The sequence below is a fragment of the Barbus barbus genome (genome assembly GCF_936440315.1).
Source record: "Barbus barbus genome assembly, chromosome: 50".
In the NCBI taxonomy this organism is placed as follows: Eukaryota; Metazoa; Chordata; class Actinopteri; order Cypriniformes; family Cyprinidae; genus Barbus; species Barbus barbus.
In genome coordinates this window covers 6656327-6674851 of record NC_136728.1, presented here as the reverse complement: position 1 = coordinate 6674851, position 18525 = coordinate 6656327, and the positions used below count along the sequence as shown (strand labels likewise).

The following is an 18525-nucleotide window of genomic DNA, read 5'->3' as shown; positions in this document are numbered from 1 at the left end:
TTTAGCTTTCTTGTTTTTTCTTCATTCTCTCATTCTTCTTCCTCTGAGGCTCTCCACCTCTCATTGTGTTTCCCATACGACGGTCTCAAGGACCTCACCACCTATCCATAATTATTCCTGACCTACCAGTTTGTTGATATTTCTCTCAAGCACTCGTTTCTGAGGTTCTTGAATACTCCGTGTCCTAGATTTGAACAGGATTATGTAAAGGTATCCGCAATATGTAAACATTATTTTGATCAGATCCATTCGTCATCCTCAGAGGAAGAGAGACGAGGGAGGAGCAGAGAATAAATGCTCAAAAGCTCTTCCTGTGTTGGTTTATAAAAAAATTGATGATGGCCATAGACTTTCAGTGCTCATTTTTTGGGGTAAATTCTCAGGAATATTGCTTGTTTTTAAGTCCAGAGCTTAGCAACACAGCATGCCACTTCATCCAACCTCCACTCCACAAAGGCTGTCTTTGTAATATATTTGGCCCGCTTCATCAAAACCATTTATTTGAGAGAGTTTGTAAAGGAAATGAGCCGTTGTAAGATCATTTCCCTTTATCCAGATATTTGTCAGGTGTGTGTGTTATAATCAGATGAAAGTTTGTTGTGGTGTAGCTGTTTTGTCCCTGATGAAAAACTATGGGTTGTGTAACCAACACTTTCCATCAGTAAGATACAAAACAGGGTCGAAAATTCTCTTTTGAAATAGAGAGTACATGTTTCTTTTTCAACAAATTGTCAGTGGAAAACTTCAGATGTTGATAACCAACCTCAGGTGTTCAAACTAAATATTTATGAGCTGTGTCACTTTCTATTCATGTTCTATGAGGATTGCAATATTTCAACCCTGTTTCTCACCTTTTGGGTCCTTGTTTTGTAGCAGTACAGATTAAATAAAACAAGAAGTAATAAAACATGAAAAAAATATTAAAAAGTTGCAAATTTAGAATCCATTTTTATCACTCAGTGGAGACTTTCTGGGTAATTGTTGGTTTATCGTTATTGTTAAACTTTGGAAGAAATGTTGGTTGAATTATTTTTTATTCAATGTCTATGGTAACAGAGTTGAATGTATTTGAGCTTTGCAAATGCAAAACACTGCAAAAACTGGAGGAAGAAAAAAAAAATATTTTCTACTACTTTACGACTGTGGAAAGGATTCAAATGCTGTTACTTTTTGTGTCATGAAAAAAAAGTACTTTAATTTTTGCGGTAAAATCCGTAAAATTTGCGGTAAAAATGTTGAACAGAGCTAAATATTAAAATTTTGGTACTTAAAATGAGTTTATATTAACAAATTGTTTAATTACGTATGAATTGAATTTAAATTCCACAGATTGTCTAAAAAATATGACACGGTCTTATGAATTATTGGGTATTGAGTTGGTGGGAGAGGCCAAAATGTACATTTTAAGAATGAGTTTACAGACATTTAATGCTACTTTAATGCTAGTTAATTTTAAGTTAGATAATCTGTATTTAATAGTTATTGCAACAAAAACCAGGTAGATATACATCTAAAGCACCGTTCACACCGAACACATTTTTGCATTCCACTGCTTTGATTTCTATTGTTTTTCTTTTTTTTAAACATTGTGACTTAGTTTTTTCCCCATTCCACTTCTCATGTCTTGCATTTTTCAACCAAAAAATTAATTTCAGCATGAAATTCCTTTTGCAAAAATGTGGGACATTAACCTGTACCTCATCCATGGAAACTGGCAGTTGCTGAAATTTGAATATGTCTGTCTTTCCTGTCTTGCAGGGCAACCTACAAATCCACCAAGTGCATGTTGGGCAAGATGGCCAGGTAAATGTAGGTACCCTTTTACATTTATTGGTCTGTGTTTTATGTGACAGTGTCTTTGTGTCCTCTCTCATTTTTTGGTTTGTTCTGAGAATATGATGTTTGGGACAGCGCACACTTCCTGTTTCTCAGCTCACATCAAAGAGGGACTCTAGATCAAACAGGGCTGAAAAGCAATAGAGGCCTGTGTGGAAATTCAGCTCATTTCACACACACAAACAGACATTCTCAGCGTCAATTTTTTTTGGATCATTACAGTAAACTAGATAAATATTTGAAATATTGTTTTGGCGACTGGCTGACATCAAATAAATTGAAGGATTTCAGAGTTTCCCTCAGCCTTACACTCTATTTGTGGCGGCAATCCCCCGTCCCCATATATATATATATATATATATATATATATATATATATATTATGCAAATTCATTCTCTGCCAGCAGGAGGCACTTTTAGAGTGTGAGAAATAGACGGCTTTTGCTGTTTTATCAGCACTTATTTCTTCTAGCCTGTTTCCCAGTTCCGGCTTTTTACACACACTCATGCACCCATAAAATACTCCATTATGATGATAGTTTGCATCTGTACAGTAGCTATGAGTAAATATTTGCATTTTTAAAAACTATTCCTGGCAAATCTCCCAGATGATTGTAGATATGAGGGTGTATTTAGTCCCATAGTGCCAAAGTTTGCACGTACACAAAATATCTGTTTCTTGAAATCTCTAACTGGATAATATGCATTAGGCAACATCTATCTGTGCATTCCCGTAAATCGAAATAGGAAGAGGAAAGAGAGCGGAAAAAAATGTCATTAGTCCTAAAACAGAGCTCAGAGGATTTCCCTGGACCTCTTCCACATCTCTCACTGCATCAGGTCTTTTTGTCCCTTCCAAGGATTTCTTCACTCTGGTCGCTCCTCCATCTCCTCTCTTTTAATCTCCATGTGCTATGGTTCATCTGTCTTCGACTCATCTCCATCCTGTAAACAGCTGGAGGTCTGTCCTTCACTCAGCCTCAGGTCAGCAGAACCTTAGGCCAGCGGCACTGCAGTCCCCTCAAAGCTTTCAGCGGGGGTATAAATGCTATATCTAAGTGTTTACACAGTAGTGGAAATTCTGTCGTCATTTACCCTTGTTTCAAACCATTTGATTTTCTTTCTTCCGTAAAACACAGAAGGTGAAATTTCAAAGAATGCCCTGGTCACTATTTTCCATACAAATACAACGAATGTGAAATTATCGTTCATGTTTCAAAACAGATGCAAGAAAAAGCTAAAATGATTATTAAAGTGATCCATATGACTCATGCATTAAGTTTTCTCAAATCACATGATGGCTTGAATGAATCATTCAGACTGTATTTTGTCAACTGGATCAACTGATTAATTAAAAAGTTCAGATTCCCATCAATCAGACTTGGCTACTTTTCTCATTAATTGTACAAGCACCAAATGTTGCTCCTGTTTCTCACATGAAGTTATCATATGACTCCAGAGGACTAGGAATATAGTGCATGAGTCATATTGTCCACTTTTATGATGCTTTGTGTTGTTTTTAATGCTTGAAAAATCTGATTAATTTTAATTGCATGAAAAAGAGCGACCGGCACAGGTCCTCTAGTCTAAGTTTGTTTTCCACAGAAGCATTAAAAGTCAAAATAAAAATTAAAATAACATGAGGTTGAGTAAATGAGTTTTAAAATTATTACTTTAGCAATTATAAAATTTTCTGCATAATCGAGATGATTTTATGGTCTACCATGACATTCATCTAAATTCAGGTCACAGAACATTTTAATTCAGATTCTAGACAGTTTACAGTGAAGCACAGAGGATTTTGTCTATTATGCATATAGATAACTTTTTGGCAAGGTAATCAGTTTTTTGGCATTATTATAGAATGTCTTGGACTTGAAATAGTTCATCCAAAACGTAAAATTCTGTCATTGTTTATTCACACTGGTGTCGTGTCCAAATGTGTCTGGCTTACTTTCTATCAAGTAATCTATCAAAAAAGACCAACAAACAAAAACATGAAAGCAGTCCATATAATTTGTGCACAAGTCTTTTGTAGCAATTAAATAATTGATTGAAATTTAGTCATTAGTCAACAGAAAATCTTCACTGTAACTCACATATAGTGCAGGTTGGATGTCAGTCAAATGTCTCTGTGACCAAACATCTTTACAGCATATTTGATTTAAGAGCTGCTGCAAATAACTTAAATTTTAAATTAGATTTGGAACATAGCCCACTTTTCATTTAGACAATGTTTTATGTTTATTTTATGTTTTAGGTGTTTTTCATTATAATTGGGGCTTGAAAGATGCAGCCTGTACAAACCTTGTCTTGCAAATAGTGTAAAGTTCCTTCTTTGTCTGGTTAAGCAGGATATCTGAATTGCATTTGAGTTTTTACATCCCCATCTGCTCGCCATGTTCTCTCTGCTGTCAAGGGGAAGAGTCCATGATTTACAGGCTGTCGGGTCTATATCAGCGTGCCATATAATTTAGCCCCTTTCCACTATCTAAAACAAACACGCTCACAGCCGGCACATGAAAGACTTCCATGAGAGAAAGTAGTGTTAACAGTGCGTTAAATCAGTCAGTGACCTCTTATCTGATGCCCCCTCTCTTGCCCTCTGATCTGACCCCCACATCTGCAGAGGTCCAGGGGCAGAAGATAAGGGAAGAACGTGAAAATAGGGTGAGAAGACTGAAGTCTGAGGAGATTTTGTTTTTGGTTGGTACAATTGGTTAGTTCCACATTGTGATCGCAAATTCTTCAGACCAGACGTTGCAGATGTTTATTACTGAAACCTCTCAGGCCTTGTGTTTTCTATGAACAAGAGTTCTTTATTTACTTCTCCTTTCACAAGGGGATGGTGCACAGCTGTGCACCCAGTTGGGGATCTGAACGGTGTTGCAGTCACTTCCTTAACTGGTTTTAATGTAGAAAGGAAGAATGGAAGTAGGAAGGGGAGTTTTGGCTCCTGTTGGTAAGTCCAGGTGCATTAGTTGATGTTTGGCAAGTACAATGGATATGTGAACAGCTCTGCAGAAGTGTAGCGGTATCTCAGAGATTGTTTGAAGCCAAGTACTGCCTATTTTGACAAGAAAGCTAAAGTGAGCAACCAAAATGTGATGTTTAGGGCTGTTGAAACTGAAAACATAGTAATAGAAAGTGGTAGCTTGTTCAAATATTAAATGAATGAATAGCGCTACCAGAGTAGTCTGATTCAAGAACAAATTACTCTTAAGCTGGTCCTTGTAGCGAATCAATCAAAAAGACTGAAGGGGAGTTTACACGACAGAAAACTGAACTTATTATGTAGTTTAGCCATTCATTTACTGAAAATACGTTTTTGAACATGATACTGTTATCATTTCTGTGTAAATTACAACAATGCAGAATATTACATATTGACATAGTATTTCATTACAAAATGAACTACTGGCCTGGCATGCATAAAACGTTTTAAGTCGTGTTGTGGATCCGTGTGAATGGGGACCGTTTTGACAGCATTATGCAAAAAACTTCAAAACAATTCTATTTGTAGCACGTTGTTTTGCAAACGAACCATTTGAGTCAGTCTGATGAATCCTTCACTGAATGAACTCGCTGAATCTGTTCAGTGAGTTCTGTCATGACAACTCAGAGAGTTTTGCATGGTAATATGCATGGCAATGTTAATGTGTTTGGTCTTGGTGGAAATGATCTGGTGCTGCTGCGGCAGAGCAAGTACCGAGACTTGCTACTGCCAATACATCCACTGTGAGCATGTAAGAAATACTGCTGCTACATGTATAACATTTATGAAATAACCCCCATATACAGTTGGGCAAAAAAGTATTTAGTCAGCCACCAATTGTGCAAGTTCTCCCACTTAAAAAGATGAGAGAGGCCTGTAATTTTCATCACAGGTACACTTCAACTATGAGAGACAGAATGGGGGGAAAGAATCCAGGAAATCACATTGTCTGATTTTTAAAGAATTTATTTGCAAATTATGGTGGAAAGTAAGAATTTGGTCAATAACAAAAGTTCATCTCAATACTTTGTTATATACCCTTTGTTGGCAATGACAGAGGTCAAACGTTTTCTGGAAGTCTTCACAAGGTTTTTACACACTGTTGCTGATATTTTGGCCCATTCCTCCATGCAGATCTCCTCTAGAGCAGTGATGTTTTGGGGCTGTCGCTGGGCAACACAGACTTTCAACTTCCTCCAAAGATTTTCTATGGGGTTGAGATCTAGAGACTGGCTAGGCCACTCCAGGACCTTGAAATGCTTCTTACGAAGCCACTCCTTCGTTGCCCGGGCGGTGTGTTTGGGATCATTGTCATGCTGAAAGACCCAGCCACGTTTCATCTTCAATGTCCTTGCTGATGGAAGGAGGTTTTCACTCAAAATCTCACGACACATGGCCCCATTCATTATTTCCTTTACACGGATCAGTCGTCCTGGTCCCTTTGCAGAAAAACAGCCCCAAAGCATGATGTTTCCGCCCCCATGCTTCACAGTAGGTATGGTGTTCTTTGGATGCAACTCAGCATTCTTTCTCCTCCAAACACGACGAGTTGAGTTTTCACCAAAAAGTTATATTTTGGTTTCATCTGACCATATGACATTCTCCCAATCCTCTTCTGGATCATCCAGATGCTCTCTAGCAAACTTCAGACGGGCCCGGACATGTACTGGCTTAAGCAGGGGGACACGTCTGGCACTGCAGGATTTGAGTCCCTGGCGGCGTAGTGTGTTACTGATGGTAGCCTTTGTTACTTTGGTCCCAGCTCTCTGCAGGTCATTCACTAGGTCCCCCCGTGTGGTTCTGGGATTTTTGCTTACCGTTCTTGTGATCATTTTGACCCCACGGGGTGAGATCTTGCGTGGAGCCCCAGATCGAGGGAGATTATCAGTGGTCTTGTATGTCTTCCATTTTCTAATAATTGCTCCCACAGTTGATTTCTTCACATCAAGCTGCTTGCCTATTGCAGATTCAGTCTTCCCAGCCTGGTGCAGGTCTCCAATTTTGTTTCTGGTGTCCTTCGACAGCTCTTTGGTCTTGGCCATAGTGGAGTTTGGAGTGTGACTGTTTGAGGTTGTGGACAGGTGTCTTTTATACTGATAACGAGTTCAAACAGGTGCCATTAATACAGGTAACGAGTGGAGGACAGAAGAGCCTCTTAAAGAAGTTACACGTCTGTGAGAGCCAGAAATCTTGCTTGTTTGTAGGTGACCAAATACTTATTTTACAGAGGAATTTACCAATTGATTCATTAAAAATCCTACAATGTGATTTCCTGGATTCTTTTCCCCCATTCTGTCTCTCATAGTTGAAGTGTATCTATGATGAAAATTACAGGCCTCTCTCATATTTTTAAGTGGGAGAACTTGCACAATTGGTGGCTGACTAAATACTTTTTTGCCCAACTGTATAACATACATGAAATCACCCCATGCAGATCTATACAGGTGGAGCTGAGGAAGAAGAAGGGTTTCTGAAACGCTCCACAACTACTGCAGCGTGCACTAACCAAGTATTTGAATGTTAAGCAGAAAGCTCATTGGCTGCTGATGTGAAAAGAAACCAATCAGCTTTAGCGTATGAATGATGTTGTTATATCAGATTGAGTTCGAACCTATCGACCTGCGCCATCTAGGGTTTCATGACAGAACTTTCTATTTACTGAATCAATGAGTAATCTATATATATATATATATATATATATATATATAAAATATATATATTTACTCTTATAAAGAGGAAGTGGTGACGAGTTATAATTTTAACAGTTTTAGACATGAAATGTACATAAAAATCAATTGAAAGGTGTAGTTTGGGCACTGTGTTTTAAAATGGACACTGTAACTTAATCTGAATCTAATCGAATCTGGAAATGTGTATCGATACCCAACCCTATCATCTTGGTACACTGAGTCCGATTTTATTTCTCAGCAAACTGATTAAAATGTACCATTAACAGTATCAAATAAAAGTCCTGCCCCAAACTCAGACTATTGATTGAGTCTGCAGTTGGCATGCTGAGTGGCCGCTCAAACAAACAGCACAGTGTTTTGAAAGTAGCCTGCTACATTTACATAGTAAGATTTTTGGTACTGCACATCTAAAATTGAGCCCTACAAATACAGACTGCACCAGAACCAGACCCAATAAAGACTTATTCTAAGCCTGCTTATTCAAACAAATGTAAAAAGAGTTAGGAAAGACTACTGTGATCTGTTTCTAATCGGCTTTTTTGGATTTGTTGTTTTATTGAATTTGAGGTGCAATACAAAAATGAGCTCACGAGTTTGAATATCATTCACAAGCCGCATCTGTGTGTTCAATTGATGTAACTTTTTCCCTCTGTAAATGTGTGTATATTTATATTGGTATGTATGCAATTATGCCCATTTGCGATCCAGTACTTCAAGTTTCCTCTATCTCAGTATTGAAACCAGATGTGCGCAGAGCTCGCACCCATTAAGTACCTGCTGTAGGATCTAAATTCTCCAGGATTTAACTTCCAGCCCAGTTGTTGTCACAACCTTGAGGCTTCAGTCCCAATTCGAGCTCCTAAATGAATTTACCCTTTTTACCTCCATTGGAACAAGTATTTTCCTCTGGTAATAAAACAAAATATTCAAAATAAAATGGTCCAAGGCTTTTTGCGATCCCAGTGATGGTTGTGTCCTAATGGAGGGGATTGTATTTCACAGCATTGTTGAGGCTCTTGCCTGTCTTGGGTCGTGATAGCGGAGTTCTGGAAGCTAATGTAGACATGGCAGGGATCCAGAGATCTTCTCACAAATATTCACAAGTAAATCCCTTGCTAGTCTAATGGAGACAAGTTCTCATTGACCTGCTGCAAGTGTTGTCATCTATGGACACTTGAGGACACCAATCACATTGCTTGACTGTCCTCATTAACACAGCGAATCATCTTCGTGAGAATCTCTCCTCTTGTTTTACTGCCAGTTGGATGCAGTGAAAACATCTGATGCACAAGATGCAATAAAAGCATCAAGTCATCAGAATTTATGCTGCTCTGAGATGCTTTCCATTGGAAACATTGAAAACGTGGAGGAAAAACACGAGGTTTGAAGGCGGGACTGGACTCTGCGTCTCCTCAAAGAGGTTGTTTCAAGGTCATGCAAATATTTTACAAGCTTACAACACATGGAGTGATACGCCATAGCCTGTCAAATCAGCAGTATAATTAGAAACATAATGAAGACAACACGAAGAAAAGACTTGACATTTTGACACTAACACTGAGGCTTTATTTCTTTGTTCCTGAGAACAAGCGTTGCAGCTCGGGTTATCCGCGCGTTGATAAATTTGTTGTAAAATAGAGTTATGTCATTCTGTCTGCTCTTTGAATCAGGAGTCTTATAGATGCGTGTCTGTTGTATGAATTGCTCATGGTCTGTTGGATCCCTTTCCTTGGATATGCTGTAAAAGATGGGTTTGGCTACAGGAGGAGTATCTCAATCTTCCACAGGGGTCATATTTAAGGTTGTTGTTAGCGATAGGTTGTCAAGCTAATTTATCTAGAATATATTCTGTTCTTGTTTCCCTTCAATCCAGCCTGAAGTCAAACCATTCGTTTGAGAAACTGCAAAGCTTCACTTTCACAGAATATTGTGAAATTGCTGTTTCATTTGGTTTTCCACAAATTCGGTCATGGAAGTCATACTTGTACGATGAGGCTCAGTTTGAACCATTAGTAAAAGGAGAGAACGTAAAACTGTACCTTCTTTCCTAGCCTTTCTTGATGCCTTTGTTTGAACTTCCTTCCTTGTTCATCCTGTCTCCTGTTTTCCAAGCGTTCTTTCTTTCTATCTTCACCTCATCCATCCAAATTTCCATACCTTCATTTTAAGCTTCCTTCCAAACTTCTTCGGAGCTTACTCAACTTCCTACTGAGCTTCCTTCCCTCCAGGCTTCTTTTCTATCTCGAATTTCCTTCAAAGCGTCCTTTCTTTTGAGCTTCCTTCCCAATTTCTTCAGAGCTTCTACAACTTCCTACTGAGCTTCTTTTCATCCAAGCTTCTTTTCGGTCTCAAGTTTCCTTCAAAGTATCCTTTCTTTTGGGCTTCCTTCCAAATTTATGTGCCTTCAAACTTCCTTCTGAACTTCGTTCCTGCCTTCCAGTCTCTCCAAGCTTGATTTCTACTTCCTAAACGTCCTTTCACACTTTCTTCTATACATTCTTTTTTCCTTCCAAGGGTCTTTTCTGCCAAATACTATTAGTAAGTTAGATCTTTGTCCAGAAACAATGGCCAATGTCAAATGTTACAAATTAAAAATGTTACCAACATTTGTGATTACTAAGCTAAACCCTGCATTGCTTCAACATTACTAAGAGCATAACACGTGTGGAGGTCTAGATTGGCCATGACGAATTGCCATGTGATTTTCAAACGAAGCACGTGGAAAAGCATCATGAGCATTTCATGATGACTGAGCTAAACCTTGTATTGCTTCAACATTAGTGATGTCATGCAATGCCTAATTATTTGGAACTGAATATCCACTAGAAATTATATCTGCTTCCAAGCTCAAGGAAATGTTAAATTGGTGTGGATACAGTACTGTTGATGGTGGCAGCCCTCCAAATTGGACTTTTAAAGAATTAAATAAAAATATAGTTTGGGGTTTAAGAAGATATTAGTGATGGCACCACCCGTGCAAGGCTAATACTGTATATTATGAGACTAGCTTGTTTGTGTGGAGACTTTTTTTTGTTATGCATCAACCACATACTCGTCAAACAGGAATTAGCCGTTGAGCTCAAATGTCCGCAGATGTCCTCATTAGATAGCGTTCAGTGTCGGGGTGAAACAAACTGATTTTGTATACAAATTTAGACCTGTCTTTACTGTACAACCGTTTTTTTATTCCGAAGTTCCTCTGTCTGTTTGTGGGAGGTTTTGCAGCAGAAGTGATGTAGGACTCTCTGAAGGTTTTAGGAGTTCACTCAGTTTGTCCAACGACCTGTTGGCCCTTTTTCTTTCTGTCTGTCTCTTTCTCTCTCTCTCTCAGAACAGTTAGGCCATCACATCTGTCCTGGCTTAGGTCTGGCCCGCTGCAGATGCACAAGTTGTTGGACTTGTGTAGAAATTGGGCGGAAGTGTTTACCTTTCCAGAGAGACTTTTTTCGTCATACTGACAGCTCTTGAGGGTATGAGGGAACTGTAAATGTTGCTGGGAGACTGACCTCTTTCACAACACAGTTATTGAATTGTGCAAAAAACAACTATTTTTGGGACTTGCATAACAAATCGTGATGAAGCATGCAGATCTCATCAAGCTTATTAGTAAATACTAACCAATTTTCATACAGTTTTCAGGGGAATTCATGATTTTGATGACTTTATAGTTTATAGCTAGTCGAGAATCGCATGCACTGAGGATGATACTTGAACGGCAATAATGAAAAATGGAGTTTGGGAGGAACACCGTGTTTGCACAGTTGGTTGTTATGTTTCAGCAAGGCCACAAACTAAATGTTTTTTGCATTAAGCTGCTGTTGTTTTGTTCCTCGTTGTTTTTGCTCCAGATCCTCAATGTGTTTGCTGTCCTACTCTGCTGCTGAAAGCATTACTACATACGAGAAAGATTTATTCAGGGTCCTTTTTTTCTTGTTTGCTTTTAGTTCCATCTACCCAAGCTGACAGTGGATCTCGACTCTCTCTGCCAATTTTTAAACCCTTTGTTTGGCAGTTCGCCTCTATAGAGATAGCAGATTTGAAGTTTGGCTGTTTTCGAAAGAAACCCGGTTGCATGGGCACAGGGGTAGGTTAGCTCATGGAGACCCTTGAGAAAAGGGCATGATCCATTTCAGTTTCAATTGCCTTTCAATGTGAATTCAATCCAGCCATGAGCGAGAAGGCAAACAACTGGCTTGGTTATTTATTCTGTTTCCTCTGAGAGCTTGATTTACTCGCTAATGACAAACAGAACACAGATAACTAATGTCTCAAACGAGGCCTTTCATTTCTGTCAAAGTCGGCAGACCTCATGCGAACACACCAGTTCAACTCTGAATGCACGTTGTGACATCATGACTGCTTTAGCTCTGAATTTCACCTTTTTCTGGCCAAGATTGGTGACACATCAGCCTCGTAACAATACAAGACCTGTAGCAACTTTTGGACGACTTCAATAGCGTCTCCGAAGTGATGCGTGTTTTGAATTAGCTTTACTTTATTTGATTGTGTTGGAACCACATTCCCATGCTCGATGGACTGGAGAGTTGTCTTGAGAATAGTTGCGAGGCCAGAAATCAAGCGATGAGAACGGGTTTACATTGCTATACGATCGCAGACGTTCTCCCAGCATCATAAAACTCTCATTGTGTTAAGTAGCACAGCTGAGCATACAAACAAACCTCACTTGCAGTTTAAAAATTAATGTTGTTGTAGCTGTGTTTGCTTTGACAAGTATTATTCAACGGGTAAATTCCCAAAACGCACTTTTTAATGCGGAAAAAGTGCATTTCCTTCTTTTTATGAGGCCTGATGGATGGTTTCAAAATGTCAAATGGATGCTCAGTGAGCGGCACGCTTTATTTGATTGTTTTCATGATTGTCTGCATGAGAAAGTATCCAAGTTTTAAGTTGGTACCTCCTGTGTGTGTCTTTGCAGTTTTCTGGTTCAGATAAATGATGAAATGAGAAACGGGAAATGTAAAAAGACATCCCTCAGCTGTGAGCTTACTCTTGTTCCCAATAACTTCAGATGTTTGTGTGTGCATCTTTGTACTTGTGCATGTGTTTGTGTTTAAGACCTGCTGGGCCATCCTCTAGTTGTTCTCATGCTATTCTTTGTTTACCATAGTAAATGGGTCAGTGACACACAAGTGTCTATGATAAAGAAAATTATTTAATGTGGTTTTGAAAAATATTCATACCATTTTTGACCAAAGTGTTAATGCAGTGACTGTCATGTGGCATAGCCATTAAGTAAAAATATTAACATATTTTCCTTACACCTGGGGAAATTGGGGTTATTGTGGGATTTTTGTGCAGCGCAGCAGATTTTCTTTTTCCTAATTGGGAGTGCATGGCAGTTCTGTTCCCACTTGGGGAGACTCAGATTTGATTGTTTATGCCCACACTGGTGCTCCGACGCACTGATGTTGTCAAGACAAACCAGAGAGGTGTCACCACGTGGAGTCGCAGCAGAGCTGTAATGATTAACAATTAGTGTTTAGTCTGAAGTTCACGTTTCATTTAAATTCTATCCCACATAGAATTGGCCGTTTTTGAATGAACAGCTTGCATGTGGAAACGGTCAACTGCTGCAATCAAGAAATGACTGACTCGCAGTTCAGGTTGAAGACTAGCGCCAGCAATTGAAGGGAAGGTTTGGGATCCAAAACCATTGTGACCACATCAGAGCGCCTTCAGTGGTCAGATGATGTGTAATCGATGTTTTCGTATTCGAACGCTATGTGTGAGAGTATTCGATCATGCATTAATATGCAAGTGGTTTTGCTTTTATGTGCCTGTTTTGCAAGGATTTGGCACAGATTGGAGAGATGTGTGTTTGTGAGAGCTCAGCTTGAAACTAGACCTTACATGGGGCTGTTAGGATGAGCGTTTGGATGAAGTCAAGTGCTCTTGGAATTTGTGCTCTGCATTTAACCCATTTAACCCATCCAACGTGCACACACACAGCAGTGAACACACACCCGGAGCAGTGGGCAGCCAGTTATGAACGTTGCTCAAGGGCACCTCAATCGTGGTATTGAGGGTGGAGAGAGCGCTGGACATTCACTCCCCCCACCTACAATCCTTGCCGGCCCGAGACTCGAACCCGCAACCTTTGGATTACGAGTCCGACTCTCTAACCGTTAAGCCACGACACGGATGTGTCACACATGCAGAATCAGTTTCACGTGCATGAGGAAATGCAGTAAATCCCTGGCTTGATTTAAATTAGGTTTGCAACACCACTTAAACACCAGATCAAAATTTCAGACTTGGCAACCAAGCAAGAGCATTCAAGCTGTCAGTTTTATATTATACCACATGCATTCTGACAATCCTGATTGGCCTGTTACTATGAGAATGGAAAGCATTTCCGCCTGAATCGATGAATTATCATAATGTTGAATTCAATGAAGAACTTAATTTTTTTTTTCTCTTGACTTTTCAAATTGTACGGCTTCTGCTCCAGTTGCTTTATGGGAAAGCAAGGTGTCCCAAAGTTGCATACTTCAGAATCCAGCAGATGTTGTACCTCATCCCGATGTTGTTTGCCTACTGTATTGTAAATACTTAGTACTGAGCTTCCTACTCATTTGACAGTGTTTGCATACTGTATGCAATGTTGGACTTTTGAACTTCCTGACAATGTGAAAAAGGAGCTGAAATACAGGTGCACATTAGTGAGGCTTATGACAGGCAGTTGCATAAGCTATAGAATGAGTGGAAACATTAGCAGATTAAAATGTAAACTGTGAGAAATGTAATTTTGTTTAAACAATGGGATGATGGATATGATGATGATGGTTAGAAAGGAAGAAAGTGGTAATAGTTTTAGAAAGGAAAGCACAATGATTCATTTACACAAGGCATTGGAACATACTTAGATAATCATGGATGTGAATCATCTCCATATTAAAATCAAATTATCATCAGAATCTCACCTTCCACTCATAAATAACATTTTGAGGAAAATTTGATCCTAGACGCAGCTTTTGAGAATAACTAGTGGAAAACACAAAAAGATGATTGCATTTGTTTAATACAATCAAAAACTCTGCAGAATATTTCAATATATATTGTAGCTATTAATATATGTAAAAATATTTATTTTAAATTAATAAAGAAAATTAATTAAAAACGTAATTAAGAAAGATCCTGAAATTTCTATAATGATCTTTTTTTTTTGTGTGTGTGTGAAGTTGTCTGTTTGAGTTTGACTTTTATTTAGATCCTAATACAAAAAAAAACAGCTTCAATGTCTTTAGCTACTTCTTTTTGTCTTTTGTCATTAATTAGCTACTGGCTAATTAATGTTTATGTTTTTATTTATTTATTATTGGTTTTGTTTTTCCCTAGTTATAACTAACTTGTAGTTTGAATATGAATAGTTTTTAAAACACTGTCCCGCCAGAAATTTGAATTATTGCATGTCATGAGATTGGAGGTGTTAGGATATATCTTTATTTTTGTGGAAGGACTTCAAAATCCATCCATATTTATAATGTAAATATGTACATAACATCCACCCATCAGTGTTATTTTATTATTAGTAGTAGTAGTTTTTTTTATGAATATATTGATTTAATTTTTATTTTTATATTTTCATTTTTCCTTTTAGTTTAAGTTTTAATTAAGTTAGCGAAGCTTTTAATTTAATGTGCTTTTGTCATTTTAATTAGTTTTTTATTTATTTCCATATAGCTTTATTTTTTTCTGTTTTAGTAATTTAGTAAACTTCATCTCAGTTATTTGGCAAAGCAACATATGTTTTTTTTTTTTTTTTTAAATACTTTAATACGAAAGCTTACTTAAGCTTCTCATTTAATACTTTATTTCAATTTCCAAAAAACATTTTTAGTATTTTTACCAATTTTAGCTGTACTGATGCACATCTACCAAGATAAAAGAAAATCATTTCAAAAGTAACCGCATACCCAGAAAGCTTAGCGGCATGAAATTTAAACGCTCATCTGGTTGTTTTGATTCTTCATATGAAAAATATTTGTGCTGGTAATTTAGAGAACAGCTTCTACTGCATTTTACTGTCTGACTCCAATGTGACAGTCACACCGTTCACATGTAAGGCAGCATTAGTCACCGAAATGAGTCACATCGTCACTTAGGAATGATTCTTACTACAACTATGTAGCCATGTTGGGAAATTTAGCAGTTGTATTGTGTCTAGAGCGCTTCCCCACAGATAAATAAGCATTCGGCATAATTTGACTTTGTTTCCTCAAATGTTAGCACAGTGCTAATGTTTCTCAATTTTCCTGTCTATTTTTTAGGTTCTAAGAGGACCGCAGCTCATCGCAGTGGCATCGACCGACGGGACCGGCGGGGTTGATGCGTCTCCACTCCAGGGTAACGATATTCAGGTGCAATATGTCCAGCTGGGAACAGTGACCGACCACACTGGTGCAGTGCAAGTAAGTTTAGCCACAAACACAACTTACTGTAATAACGTTTTCATCAATGTTGTCAACATTATCTATGGCGTACAGCTGTTTTATTTCAGAGAGGAGTGTTTTTTTTGTCTTGAAATGACTTACCGATGTCGCACAAGGGTGTGATGAATGCACCAATTTGTGGTGGGTGGCAATACTGCGCCAATGCCGCTGGGTGGTGTAGTGACCAATATGCATAATCAAACTCGCTCTCTCACCGTGTATTCTTTCTATAAATCATAGGCAGGGGTTTTAACCTGCTCTCTGCCCTCACTTTCGGCTAATCAGCAACCCAGATCAGTTTGTTTTTCCTTGGAATAATAAATAGCCCTTTTCCTCCCTGTCTATTTTCTAAGTTTTATCCCTCTTTTCCATCTCATGTGCTACATCAAGTTCTCAAGATGCTCAAGCGCTCCTTGATGTGTGTTTTTACTCTAATCACTTCCCCATGATGCTGTTACCGCGTTTCAGAGCCGCTATATGGCGTGCACGCATATTCAAACACATTTAGAGGTCGAAAGTCATCACAGGTCACCACATTTCCCCAGCTACACTCACGTGTTTGATTCATGTGAGGCTTCAAGCTAGGGTTGAGGAGCGCAGGCACGATTTGACTTGCATATTTGACATCTGCTTTTGCGTTTCAGTCTTTGGAGAAGAAAAACTTTTTTTAATGTGAAACAAAGAACAATCAGTGTTAAATCTTCATGATGTGAAATTAGTGGGTCAAATTTTGGGTGGCACAGATTTTGTGGGGAGACAAAAAAACTGTCACACAAAATGATTTGAGTTAAAGGAATAGTTCGCCCCAAAAATGAAATTAAAGGTGCTATATGTAAGTTTTTGACACTAGTAAAGCATAAAAATACCATAAGATGTTTGCAGATATTTAAGAAACATGCTAAATTAACATATTTGTTCATCTGAAAAACAGTGCTACAGTAAATTATTCTCCTTTGAAAATGTGCGTTCCGGGCCGGAATGTCGGTCTCTGTTTTGGTTTGTGAAACCTGCCCACTACCAGTTTACCCAATTGTATTTCAGCTCCCCAGGTTGCCAGTTGGTGGAAAACACAGCATATTTCATGCCATTCATCGTCATGTGCACTCGTTCCTGTTGGTGTCGTTAATCTGGCAACCTGCGTGCGCATCAAGTCTGAGTAGGAGGTGCTGGGTGAAACAAACCCTCTCCAATATTTTGAATTTGGACTGCAATACCTAGTTCAATCCTACATACAGCACCTTTAAGCTAAGAATTTACTCCATCCAAGATGAGTTTGTTTCTTCACCAGAACAGAATTGGAGAAATGTAGCATTAAATCAGTTGCTCACCAATGGATCCTTTGCAGTGAATGGGTACCGTCAGGATGAGAGTCCAAACAGCTGATAAAAACATCACAATAATCCACACCACTCCAGTCCATCAATCAACATCTTGTGAAGTGAAAAGCTGAGTGTTTGCAAGAAACAAATTCATCATTAATGCATTTTTAGCTTGAAACTGTTGCTTCTGGTTAAAATTCGAGTCCATAATTCATAATGCATTCTCTAGTGAAAAATTCATCTCATCTGAATCAAGAGAGAAATATGCACAGATCAAGCACCGTTTACAAGCAAAAAAACCATTCTAAACAAAAATGCCAGTGGATTTTGATGCAATACAACAAAAGGAGATTTACTTTTACTCTGGAGGAAGAATTATTATGAATTATGAACTCTTAATAATGGATTTGTTTCTTCCAAACAAGCAGCTTTTCACATCACAAGATGTTAACTGAAAGATTGGAGTGGTGTGGATTACTTGTGTATTATTGTGAGGTTTTTATCAGCTGTTTGGTCTCTCATTCTAACGGCACCCATTCACTGCAGAGGATCCACTGGTGAACAAGGGATATACTGCTAAATTACTCCAAATTTATGATGAAGAAACAAACTCATCTAATTTTGATTTATGTGTGAACTATTCCTTTAGTGTATACAGTGGGTGCTTTAATGCATATCATTAACACGGCAATATATTAAAAACGCACTATTTATACATTTTTTTAAGACAGGAACTATCAATCATGCATTTTATAAGCGTTTCAAAATGTTACATACAAGGTTGCCATGGTCATGGAAAACCTGGAAATTGCTTCCATTTGTTAGTCGCTTTCGATAAAAGCATCTGCTAAATGACTAAATATAAATGTAATTGGATAGAAAAATTAGTAAAAGCTTTAAAAAATCATGACATTGTTATGATGAGAAATGTAACTTTAAAAAAAAAAAATAGTTTTGAAAATCATGGAAAGTCATTAATCCAAAAGAGTAGAAATGCTGTGGCAATTTTAAGTTTGGACTGTTTCTGTTTGACACATGTTTTTGTCATTTTGCACATTATTGTCAAATAATATTGAGTGAAATGAACTACAACGAACGAATATAATGACATATTGACAAAATTAAAATACTTTAATTGAAAGTCAAAATACTGAGGCAAAAAAAATGTGTAAAATCAACAATGAGAACATCAAACATTTCAAAGCCCTTTGTTGTATACATCCCTCTTACATT

The 18525-nt window shown here is 38.0% G+C and overlaps 1 protein-coding gene across 3 annotated transcripts in view; it reads left to right on the top strand.

Annotated features, from left to right (window-relative positions):
* Window positions 1–18525, top strand: part of banp (BTG3 associated nuclear protein) — a 43092-nt gene that overhangs the window by 17359 nt on the left and 7208 nt on the right. For 2 of the 3 annotated variants that reach the window (XM_079414150.1, XM_079414152.1), the window contains 2 exons: window positions 1759–1809; window positions 15812–15952. In XM_079414150.1, the coding sequence (XP_079270276.1) occupies window positions 1759–1809; window positions 15812–15952 (192 nt within the window). The remainder of the gene's footprint in view (window positions 1–1758; window positions 1810–15811; window positions 15953–18525) is intronic. The other variant, XM_079414151.1, reaches the window with a different exon arrangement.